Source organism: Bactrocera neohumeralis, chromosome 3 (assembly GCF_024586455.1).
Source record: "Bactrocera neohumeralis isolate Rockhampton chromosome 3, APGP_CSIRO_Bneo_wtdbg2-racon-allhic-juicebox.fasta_v2, whole genome shotgun sequence".
NCBI classification, from domain to species: domain Eukaryota; kingdom Metazoa; phylum Arthropoda; class Insecta; order Diptera; family Tephritidae; genus Bactrocera; species Bactrocera neohumeralis.
The window spans coordinates 67,514,046-67,527,321 of NC_065920.1; the positions used below are offsets into that span (position 1 = coordinate 67,514,046).

The window sequence follows — 13,276 nt, forward strand, 5'->3', positions numbered from 1 at the left end:
AGGTTTCCCTTTACCCTTCGGTGTTTTCGGTGGACAGGAACTCTCCAGTGCAGTTTTACACGTCGAGCTGAATACTTCGACCCACTCGTCCACCGTGTCGGTGGTGACCAATGAGTTTAGCCTCGGCGCGCGTGGGAGAGTTCGTCGGAGCCTCTTGGAGTACCCTTCCTAATTTGTATTGCTGGGATTTCTAAAAGACTTTCTAGGCTGAGATTCCCCGCCTAGACAGAACCCGATATAACTATGATCAGAAAAGCAATGATTGTCAAGGAGCTTTCAGCTTGAGATTAGTGGACTATTCCGTTCAAGATGAGCTTGCAGTCACAAATATAGAATGGTTTTTCCAATTACAGGTGAACAGGCGTCGCACACCAGTTTTGCTGTCACTACATCAGCTTTGCTGAAATTTTGACTACCGAAGCTCAAAACTGCTAGATGCCCTCTGTTGTAATATTAAGCTATGTATTTAACTAATTTCTAGGTTTAACTTCTAACCATTTATACAAAATCAAATAGCGCTCAAGTTGTAAAAAAAATGTCTTCATTTCTAAAGTCACTGAATCATTTTGGTTAAGATGAAGGTAAGACCATATTGATTCTCAGTTTCTTGGTCTTGAATTAGTGAAAAATAACAGTATTTCGATTTGTGATCATAAAAGTAGGATAAAAATGATTCTGAGTGTGAACTCTCCAGTAAATAATCCATATTCTAATGAAATGTCGAAGTACAATTAATTCAAAGTCCTCAACTTGTACCGATATATAACCTGAAATTAACCCTAACTCACCTCAAACTAGAGCTATACACCTGAAAATACATATTTTTCAAATAATTTTATTTGCCATAAAATAAAGTTTTCCCTTCACTTTTACAGCTTTTGACCAATGCAAGGACACTTCACGGTATTGTCGCAACGTACGCTCGATGGGCTTGTGCAGATTGCACCGTTACCAAGAGAAATGCTGCAAGTCTTGCCAATTCAATGCATACTACAATTAACAACAACAAATATGGGCAAAGTTAAGAAAAAGTGTAAAAGTCAAGGCTGCGGCGCAAAAGCAAAGAACACAACAACACAAATAACCCACACAATCAACAGCAGCTCTCCAAAGAAGTAAACGAAGGAATATTCGAATGCGAATATTCAACGGATTACCAAACATTAATGTAAAATTGAGGTAGAGTGAAAGTAATAAAATAGTAATAATAATAATAATAACAGTACTAAACAAATTCCATACAAATTCATGAAGCGAAAATGTTAAATATTTAAGCAGAGAGACATAAAAACCCATACTTTCATGAATATATACTGTGCGAACCGCAACCCAAGCAACTGAAGCGCATGATTGGAAGGCAAACAAATTACCGCTCAATAATAAATTATTCATAAAATAAATATTTGAGTATGTTGAGTGAGTGCGACCAAATGATTTGAATGAAAGCAAATAAATAATAATAAGCAAGGTAAATCCAAATAAAAACTAACTAACTATAGATTGCTTTATACAAGCCTGTTTACACACACAAGTGGATACACGCATACTAATGTATGTACGTATGCATATATGTACATATAAATGCGATTATAATGGCAGCAGCCTCATTGAAATGCATTAGTAAATAGATATTTATAAAAATGCACCAAAAATAACAAAAATAAAAGAAATCGTTATATTTGTGGTTACAAGCATGCATATATATACAAATACATACATACAAGAAAGCTAAATTATTAAAATAAAGCGAATGTGTGTTTATGCCTGTGTAAATATATAAATATTTTAAAGAGAAAATTATATGATAATTTAGCATAATTTAGATATAAACAACCGCCTTAAGATATATATAATTTTTATTTTCACTTCTATGTGATCTTTACGCGCATAAACGATCATTATTTCATAATTAGTACCATAATATTTTTTTTTTTAATTTAACCTTTAAGTTTAAGTGAGTCAATTAGCACTTTGAAACCACTTTAATTAGTATAAATAGTTCGCTAATTGACTAAATTAAAATGATGTGTACAACTCCGATATATTTTTCTTATTTACTAAGGTGCACACATATAGTTCAGAGCATCACAATAGACAAACGTCTCTAGCTCTGTGCTAGTGAGGTTGTTCATATACTCAGCTCCTTTATTTAACCTAACCCAACATATTCCCAAAGGACACATTTAGAATGACAGTTTTCGAGTTGCACGCGATCTCTGACGGTGCAAAAACGGGTCACCTAATACTGCACTGTTTCCAACCTATTCCATGGATGAAAGATCTGCAAAAAATGGCGGCGTTTTAAAAAAAAGTTGAACTTACCCAATGCTAGGGCTTTTTTTCTGCTAAAATTCTATAAACTGGTAGGCCTTTGTATGGAGAAATATATCGTCACTTGAAATGCAAACCAACGTATCATCAAAAAGATCGAAATTGAGTTTTTATTACTTACAATTCACTATATCATCTTATATCAGTAATATCGTAAAATTTCAAGCTTGCGCTCTCAGATATAACCAATACATAACCATTTTATAACCAATACATAACCTTTTTATGACCAATACATAACCACTTTATAACCAAACCCAAATTTGGTTTCAATATGAGTGATTTCTATCATGTAGTTCTTCCTTCGCCTGTAAATTTATAAAAAGTTTTTTTACGTTATTTTGCATTCCAAGTGAAGATATGCAGAAACATACAAAAAAAAAAATCAAAAAAAAAAAATTTATAGTGATCGTGCCATTGGTAACCGAATGCTGCCACTTTTGTCGCCAGAGTAAATCAGGAAATTGTAGTTTTGAGAAAAGCGCTTTTAAAGATAAGCTAATGAGCTGATTGAACTGAGCGGCTTCACTTGAGAAGCCTATAGCTCAAAAATATTTTAAAAATTCGTTTAAAGTTTTCGTAGTGTATTTCAAAGGTATAAACTATTAAAAAAATAAAAAATATATATATTTTCCAAATTTCTCATGAGATGTGAATTAATTAAACTTGTACAATATTAGTGATGAAGTGAAATATACTTCAGATGTTGTTCAATTCAAACACTAATAAATATACTTGTTAGCTTGCTAACTCTGTGGTTTCAAGAAGGTTCTAAGAATAATATTATATATACTTGATTTTTATTTAAAAGTTATTTCGTTGTTTAACTTTATTACACTTCCTTGAAATTTGTAATTGTAATTTGAAATTAACTCCGTCAAAATCTAAATTTTTTCAGCTAAAAAGCTCGTTTACGTAGCCATAAGCTTGATTAGTATAACTAGGTCGAAAATTTAAAAAGTTGCTTACTATTAAATACCGTAATAAAATATCTTGATAATCCCCCAGTTTTCTTCAATCTCCAGCATGTCGCAGACGGCGGTGCGTTCTCGTTGCATTCTCGTTGCCATCGCACAAATTCAAAGAATGTGTGTTCAGCTTCGTCGTGGTCTGCCGCGTCGTTGTATGGACATAACGGCTCTTCAACTTTCCCTATCCTGCGGAGGTACTTTTTCATGTATCCGTGACCGGAAATCTGCTGGGTTGTGTAAAAGTCTACTTTTCCATATTTACGGCTTGTCCAGAAATTTAGATTTTTTGTTAGTTTGGCCAGTCATCTGCCGTGTCCCTCCTTCTCACATCTTCGTTGCCATGTTGTTATTTTAACTATCTTTCTTTATTTGTTCTATTGCGCTCTTGTTATTTTCGGATTTTTTCTTTAGCTCCCACAGCTTGTTCTTTCGTATGCCATAAGGTCAGTTGGTGCATTACCGCTTATAACTAATACTGCATCGCTTGACACTCTTCCATAGGCTGATGCAACTCTGGAGCTATGGTGCGGTGCACACTGACGCCGGTTTTCCTTTTTAAGCACATCTGCTCAGATCTCTGCTCCGTATAATAGAACGCTGATTGTCGTAGACACTAGGAGCTTCCTCTTTTCTTATCTAGGGCCTCCTATGTTGGCGTGCTGGATTTGTACCCAGAAGGTTACAAACTGGGATCCAGTCTTACGCCAAGGTAGTTTCTTCTGCTTGCATTCTCAGAATATTCGTAGTCGCTTTCATACTTATTTCGAGGGTTTGTGCTTATGTGTTAGCAGTAGTAGCTCTGTTTTTTCGGTATTGAGCTGGAGGTTGTGAGAGTCCAACCATGCTTACGTCCGTCTCATGACCAGATTAAGCTTTCGTAGAACTTCTTCAATGTCGTCCACGTAGCCAATTAAGTACGATTAGTCTTAAATTTGAGTTTTAGTATAGCGTGGTAGCCGTGTTTTCCACAAGTCTGAGACTAGAATGGATTCTTATGCTGCTCCTGACGTCACTGCTATCTGTCGTGATCCCTATCTAATTAGGTACAGCAGTATTCTTTTACTAAGGTAGCTCCGTACCACAGCTCTGAGGTCGTCGGGGATTTCAAAGCTTTTATCGAGAGTGACAATCATATCCACCCATCTAGCGCTATTAAAGACGTTTCGGATATCTAAAGTCGCTAGCAACACTAATTTTTTATATTTATGCCATCTTTGCTGTGCGTCTTCTACACTTTCAATGACACATTTTATAGCTCCTAGAGTGGGTCTAAAATCATGTTGTCTAGAGAAGAGTCCTCCAGCTTCATTGATAGCCTCTTCGAGTTTGGGTTTATGCAGCCTTTCACAGAGCTTTTCCGTTGTGTCAAGCATGCGTAATGGACGGTATGCTGATGGCAAGTTGGCATCTCCTTTTCCATTACTGATTAGCGAAGAGTGAGAATATTATGCATTTTTTCTTATTATGATGATCTTTTGTTTTCCTATTAAGTCTATATTATTTTAAAATTTCAATGAAACTATAATCTTCCTAGAGCCTTGAGGAAGATTATAATAGTGTCTGATAAAGTTGACAAGTCAGCAAGAAAAGCAATTTAAGGAAGTACAGTTTTTCAACTTTATTTTGTTAAATATCCAGTTTTGATCGTTTTTGTAAAAATAATAAATTATTTTGTCGTTAAGAATATGATTCAATGGTTTCCACACACTTTATATAATTAAATTAAAGCTTAATTGTAAAAACTTTTTCAAGCTCAACGAATTAAAAATTAGTCAATACAGTTATAAATTTGTAATTATGCAACAACAACATAGTTAGTAATGTATGTATTTAATTATTAAATAAGTATTTAAGCAGCTAAGCCCTTAACACAAGGACAATGCTTGATAATGAAATATGCAAAGAATAAACTCGTATACAAATGTATACCATACACAGATATACTGCAGACAAAAAGTAACAATACAAAATTAAAATTAAACAAAAAGGCGTAAAGAAGTTAATAAGATTGAAATGCAATTGTGTGTGTGAGCTGTTGTAAGCAAATGGCGAATTGTGCGAAGAAAAACACAAAAAATAAACAAAAAACAAACAGACAAAAGAAAGCATGAACAAATAACACAATTAAGTGTCTGCTTGAGTGAGTGTGTGTGCAAGTGCGTGTATGTGTGGGTGAAAAAGCACTTCACTGAATGTTTTTTGTACACAATATGAAAAAATACGACAAAGCTGCGAAGTAAAAAAACCAAACAAAACGTTAAACGAAAGCAAACAGAAAAAATTTACCGCGAAATGTTGCCACAAAAGACGCGAACGCATAAATGTAATTAGTTAGGAGTACACATACACATGCACATACATTTATATGTATAAACGTAAATAACGAGCCAGCGCATATTGTTGTTAAATGTAATTAAGTAAATTAAGGGAAATGAAATGCAAGGAAAGCGAAAAAAACGTACTTTTATGCCACACTGTCACAATGACTGAGCTCAATGTTGCGATGTGAGATTATTGCACTTGCTAAAGTAATTAAAGTTGATATTGAAAAATGTAAAAAATATGAAAATAATGAATGTAATTGCAATAAAATGAATAAACGTGTGAAATTAGCTTTTCAAAGGCACCCTAAGCTACACAAACGGACCAACTGACATATGCATAGCACACAACACATACTCATACATATGTATACACTATAAGCACAAATGGGTTATTCCATGGTAAATTATGATGAAAAAACTTAAGCTTCAAACTTTTGAAAGACCTATTGCTGATTTTGTTGTAGGGGTCATTCAGACTCTATATGAATGTGAAGCCGTAAGTTTATTGCCGCTGAAGCCAGCCTACGGCAGGTTCAGACTAGGAGCTCAGAGGAAGACGACGATATGGGTTTCGGTCTCTTCGACTAAACAGCTCAACACTAAAGTTTAAGGTTCAGTCCATAGGTAAAGAGGTGTTATGTGCGTAGTTTTGCGCAAGTTTCCTGACCTCAAGGTAGGTTGTAAGCTGCAACTGCTTGTGAGCTGTTACAGCACACCAGCTCTCCTAAAAAATATAAGTGAGTGAAGTCCTTTGCAGTTGACTTTAAAACAGTTCCCTTCTAAGCAGCAACTGTCAGCTTAATGGCCTAAATAATATGGGACGTTCAAAGGACAACCGAAATTTTTTATGAGATAGGTATTAGTCTTCCGAAATGAGAAACTGCGTTTGTCGTGACAATTAGGACCAAATCAGTGATCTGAGACTATTCCAAAAACCAATCTTTTGTTCCAGAACTAATTAGAGATTCCTAGGCTATTAGGTATTAAGTATTATGTTCATCTTACGGAAACCTTAGGGGTTCCCGAAGTAAGGATAAAAATCTTGTCGGACGCAAGTTGGCAAAATTGTATGAAGCTCGGCTTTGTTAGCTCTTAGCAGGAGCTGTCAGCTTAATGACATCTAAAAAGTAGCCTAAATCTGTTTATGAGGTACGTACTAGACTCGCGAAATAAGAAACTGCATTTGTCGTGACAATTAGAACAAAATCACTGATCCAACACTATTCTAAAAACTAATGTGTCATTCCAGAACAAATCAGAGATTCCTAGACTATTAGGTACTAAGTTCATCTTGTCGAAATAATTAGGAGTTTTTTCTGGACACTGACCAAGAGACATTCCTGAAGTAAGCTTAACAATTTTATCTGACACATTTGCCTAATTTGTATGGAGGAGACTAAAATGGAAGCATCTAGGCACTTTCTTCATCATTTTCCAGCCTTTACAATACTGAGGTTGAAACATCTGGACAGTTTTACCGTCGACAAGCCAGAAGACAAACCCAACACTGACGTTAGCCATCTCAACTAATTTTTGATAGACTCAGAGCGCTTTGTCGATCTGTAAGGGTAAAAGACCCTTATAGATCAAAATCTAATACAGTAGTTTTGTTTAGGTATTAAAACGCACCGCACATTTTAAGTCTCCTCTGTACCACGAACAGACTGACACCTATTCTGCTGTAACTGTCTTAATTTAGTCATGATGGAAGTTGCTTTCCACTTGTCAGAGGACTAACACATATATGCAGTCAAATTTTCCACCGTTAACCTGCCACCTAGTGCAGTTTCTAATTTTTCCCTTATGTTTTGAAAACGAGAACAATGCAAAAACACGTGTTCAGAGTCTTCTATGGACTCCGTACATATCGAACAATATGGACTCACGTCATTTTGAAATTTGTGTTGATAGCCTCTTAAACACCCATGCCCGCTTAATATTTAGGTCAAGTGGAAATCCAGGTCCCCATATTGTCTAGTTATCCACGTATGAATATCAGAAATGAGTCTGTGGGTCCACTGTCCTTTGGTTGAGGTTTGCCACCGTTGCTGTCATATAATTATGCTCTTCTTTCTCTCCTCTCTTTTTTTTTGATTTCTGTAATTGGCGTTGATAGCTCATATAATCTTGTGAATTCATCTCCCTGGATGTCTATGGACGGCATACTAGCTAGCTGCTTCGCCAGATATAGTTCGAAAAGCACTTGTTACACTTTTATTGCTGTGAGTCTAAACACCGCATTTATTAGTCTGGCATACGATTTTCTGTCTGGTGACAGTATCCAGACTGGAGCAGCATATAGTATTACTGAGCTCATCCCTCAGCGATTAGAAGTCGACGGCTGGAGCGCACAGAGCCTCTACTTGCCATCATTCTTGATAGAGGGTTGTAAATCTTACATTATTTGACAGGTATGCCAGTGCTCGGTTTGCAGTGCAATATTACCTTTACTTCAAATGTGGCTGTATAATGGCACACTCTTATAGTGAGTGTTATTTTTTCCTCAATTTTCCTGGTACTTATGAACAATATTTCTGCTTTGTGATCAACCAGTTCCAATCTCATGTAAGAAAACCATTGGCACAGGCCATTTATGCATTAATTACATTTATTTTGGAGGTCATCAAGTTGTTTAGCTACAGCTACCACCATAAGGTCGTCCGGGTATGCGATTAGTTTAATGTTTTTTGGTATTCCACTTGAAATTTTTGTTTGGTGACTTCAATTTAAAATAACTTAACGATATTTATGAAGTACTGAAGGGCGCGTATTTCGTATAAGGCTTCGAATATGTTTGTCCATTCAGCAGAGTTGAATGCCTTCTTCGCATCCAGCGTAATCAGCGCACACTATTTTCTTGTATCACCTTTCCATCTTTTTCCACTTACTGCACATTTTGCAGAGCGAATAAATTCTTTCAGTGCAACAATAGTGGAATTCTGTTTTCTGAAGCAGTATTGTCTTTCTTATAGTCCGCCAGCTTCCGGGTTTGCAAACTCCAAGCGGTTTCTCATTATGTTTTCGTACACTTTGCCCATTGTGCCGAGCATACACAGAGGTCGATACGTTAAAGGTTCATCTGGTATTTTCTTTTTTTTGGTTTTGGAATTAAAAAAAATATCTGATGGAATAACCCTTCTGTCAAAAATAAATTTTTTTTATGCTCATCTAAAATTTGCATATGCTAAGATCTACATATACACTTGCACACACACACATTTAAATTGACAGCGAACGCATACCAAAAGAAACTAAAACGGTTTAGAAAAACCGTTAGCGTAGCGGAAATGTACTGCTAAAGGCCATTAGGTAATTGCAAAAGTCCTTTGAATTTTTCCGCAACATACGAGTATGTAATTGCATTTGTTGTTGATATGAGTATATAATTGTAATGTATTTGTTGTAGATATGAGTATGTATGCATATACTTCATACGTCTAGATGTATGTATGTACCATATGTATATATTTCGGTTTTTATATAATTTTTCCTATACTAACATATTTCGTTGCCACAAAACTATTTAGAAAGGAAATACGCAAGCATACAACACAGTAATCCAATACAAACAAACATAGCGCTTGTGAGGGTGTTTGCTGGGGTTTGTAATTACTAAAAAATAGCAATTGAAAGTGTAATTAAAGAAGCAGCCGCCAAAAAGTGAGTTAAAGGCAGAAACGACAAAAACAATTTAGGAACAAAGAATTAAAAGAAAGACTAAGAATACTAATTAAAGTAAAAATGTAAAAAATAAAAAATAATATTTAATGAATTTAAGGAAAAATAGCAAAACAACAAGAAAAAAGATAACAAAATAATTGAAACTAATTAAGGAAAGCAGCTAAAGCAAGTAAGAAAACCGTGAATAATTAATTCAAGTTTCATAAAAAGCACAACAAACAGGACGAGCATAAAAATGAAATAAATAAAAAAATGTATGTCTCAACCACTTGCGCATTAATAACCGAAAGCACCGCAAATAATCATAAAACTAACTCGAAATCGTTGGAACAGTTTTTCAAACCGCATTCATGTACCCTAAACAACGCCAAGCTGCAGCAAACTCACACATACATATGTACATGTTCATACAAAAAACTGCTGGCTTCGCTGTGCACTCAAGTAAAGTTAAGCGAAATTAAAACTAACACAAGCACAATGTTTCTATATGTAAATAAAAATACTATTTAAGTTAGTTGCAACAGAAATTTACATATAAATAATATATGCATATAAATATATATCGTCACCTAAAATGCAAAACAACGTATCATCAAAAAAATCGAAATTGAGTTTTTTTAGTGCTTACGATTGACTACATCACATTATATATGTAATATCATAAAATTTCAAGATTCCGCTCGCCGATATAACCAATACATAACCATTTCATAACCAATACCTAACCATTTTATAACCAAAACTCAAATTTTTCTTCTATGAATAATTTCTTATATATCGTTTTTCTTTGTATCGTTCCGTTAGTAATTTTATGAAAAGTGTTGTTACGTTATTCTGCATTTTAGGTGACGATACATATATACAATTAACTATAACATAATCTTAAGTATTCAAATAAGTTAGAAATATGTACAATATCCGCGGAAAATTGCCTAAATGTGCTATGGTTATGACCATGTAGTGGCTAATAGCTTATAGGCTGCTAAATCCGATGCATTTACTAATGTAAATTAACAAAACAAAAACAAGAAAACCAGCTATATGTTATTAAAAATAGTGCTCAAATAAAATAATCGAGAAAACAGAAGTTAAAAAAAATTCAGTTTTAATTTGCAATAATAAATTTAAAAATAATTAATTAATATTTGTGACATTTCTTTTTATTTCAAAACTTCCAAGAAAGAATACGATAACTTCTTCTTAATTGGCGTAGACACCGCTTACGCGATTATAGCCGAGTTAACAACTATATAAATATATACGATAACAGTTTTATAAAAAAATAAATTTTTCTTACCTACATGTATGTATGTCCAATGGCAAATTACAAAAAACTACTTACATTCCGATGGCATTTTTAAAGTAAATTTAAAGTGTCAACTACTTACTTAGTTCCAAGTTAAATATATTTCCTGGACCCTTATGAGGAGGGTCGAAACCTATATTCTGAATTTTCAAGTAATACATTTTCCCACAAGATGACGCCTACTTTGATATATCCTTCTATCCCTTAAAAGTTAGGTTACGTTAAACTGATGGGCCAATAAACCACGCATAGACCAGTTTGGTCCTTTGCGATACCAGATGGAGTTCACTAGCTAATTCCAAGAGGAGTAGTCATCGTTTAGGATGCCTGGGCTTGACGCGAATTTTAACAGACTTTGCGGCCTCACTGTCGATACCTCCTCCAGTGTATTTTACTGTGGGCATCCCAGATGCTTACAGCGTAGTCTTAACAATGCGAGACAAGTGCACAAGAGTTTCTCATTTGTTTACCTGGTGCCCTGCTTTAGGCATTTCCTGCAGTCTTCCCGATCTATCAGCCCTATCTTGCGGGCGTGTGTCGCCCCCAAAGCTACCAGTTAGTATTCCCATCATGTTCCTAAAGTCTCTTCTATCGAGTGTCAATAGGGATTTTGTGTACTTCCGATCTACCATTTGTCACATGACTTTTGCAGTTTTGCACCGTGGTAGTTTCCTTCTTCTAAAGCTTTGATGATAAGCTTAACAGATCAAGGAAAAGTCTCTAACATACCATAATAAAACAAACTTTTGGACAAAATTTCTTTTTTTTTAATTCATTCAAAGGTGATACACAGATTGTTGCGACTTTTGTAGTATGATTCGTGCATTGTCTCAAAATAGACCGCAGTTCGGCGCTCACTTCAGTCGACATTTTTTTGTGCGCATTTTTTTGAGATCTAAGAACTGAAAGTAGCCGTTTTTGTGACACAGTTCAATGTTTTGGTGAAACAGCACTTTCTTATCCATCAAATGTGGCCGTTTTTCGACGATTTCATCCTTCAAACGATACGTGAGCTCGCGAATAATAAAGTAATAACGCAAGTTAGGTTGTTTTGTTGAAATTTTTATAAAGTTTAAATCAAAATCAATCTCATTATCTGAAAACCCGTCACCATGCCAAGTTTTTGTAGTATAGTTCTTCCCTTTTTTCACAACCACAAAAGTTGCTTCACTCAAAATGAAATAATTCACAAACTAATGATGTAAAACTATAACTGAAAACTAATTTTAACTAAAAGTTATATACATTTATTTACCCAAAGATATTTCAGAACTTAGTAGGAGTTTGCCGAAAGCCATTTGAACTGTCCAATTTCAAAGCAGAGTAAAATGCTTTGTACAGACTATATCCGTGGACCCTCAAACATAGAGTATTTTCTAAATTATACGTTATTAATCTGTATGGGGGCGTAAAAAGGAATTTTGTGCTGCGATATGTCAGTTAAAATAAGCTCTTAAAACCAGTCCAGCAAGAGAGCAAGTAATTGAGTCCAGCAAATGGCTAAAAACTAGCTTAACCAAGAAAAAATTGTTTTAATATACATATTTGTATTTGTACAGGCGATATCAAACGCTATGTTTCAAAGCAAATTTCGATTTCTTAACCTCATCTTTGGCAAGTTGTTCAAGAGGAACGGGTGCAGATCTAAGCTCAACGGTCCAAAACCTATCTTCTTTGGAGCAGTGCGATTCTCTATATATTTTCGCTCCGGCTGCAAAGCTATTTCATTGAACATAGCTGTATGTAATTCAAATTTTTATTCAAAATGTCAACTACTACATCAATTTGGGTATACTTATTTCAGTATGGTCTCCACGGTTCACAGTGTTTCTAGAAATTCTTGCCATTAAAACAAAATAAAAAACATAAGGTACATCAGGTTTTCAATGCACTTTAACCAAAAACAAAAATTTATTGAAAATTCTAGACAGGCTCACTCTTTTAATGTAACGTTCGGTAACAATTATGCTCGACCTATTCTAAAATATCGCGATAGTGGTTGTATTATTTTAAGAAATTCCTACTCATTCAAAAATCTAAAAAGCCAAATCTCGCTCCCAGCCTTTTCTTAATTTTTTATAAGCAACATATGTATCTTCCTTGGAGCGGTGAACTGATCGAATATCTCTTTCGAATAACCAAATCTGTCAATCTGTCCGATATTTTTCATTGCTGCCGGCTTAGATTTAGATCAATTAGATTCTCATAGGTCAGTGAAATTGTCGTAGATCAATGAGATTCTCATAGATCATCCAAATGCGAAAGTTGAGCAGTAATTTCAAATTCACCTCCGAAAGATTGTAATCTTTCTGAATGGAGTCAGTATAACATTGTTTTCGGTACTCTTTTTTCTGCAACTATGTTGTAATGACGCTGACTATCACCACGCTATGACTTCAATTAATGAGTTAACACAAGAAGGAGGGAGCAAAACGGGAATTAAAAGAGAGGGAGAGAAAGGGAGAGCGGTAGCGAAAGCGAGAGACTGGGGAGATGAAGACGGAAAGAGAGAGAAAGCAGAATTTATACTCTTTGCGGATATCTTTTTAACTTTTCCTTTTGATTTGCCAGTCTTACTGTATGTAGAAACTTAAGAACTTTAGGGAGTGTTTAAAGTTGGATTTTAAGGGCTGTTTTGATTTTAGAGTTTTTTTTTAGATTTT

General features: G+C 34.9%; 1 protein-coding gene across 1 annotated transcript in view; it reads left to right on the forward strand.

The window, feature by feature from the left end:
• LOC126752930 (protein madd-4) overlaps positions 1-5,524 on the forward strand; it is a 121,150-nt gene extending 115,626 nt beyond the window's left edge. Inside the window, 1 exon segment of the mRNA XM_050463975.1 lies at positions 876-5,524. Coding sequence (XP_050319932.1) covers positions 876-1,000 — 125 coding nt within the window. The 3' untranslated portion in view covers positions 1,001-5,524.
• The last annotated feature ends 7,752 nt before the right edge of the window (positions 5,525-13,276 follow it).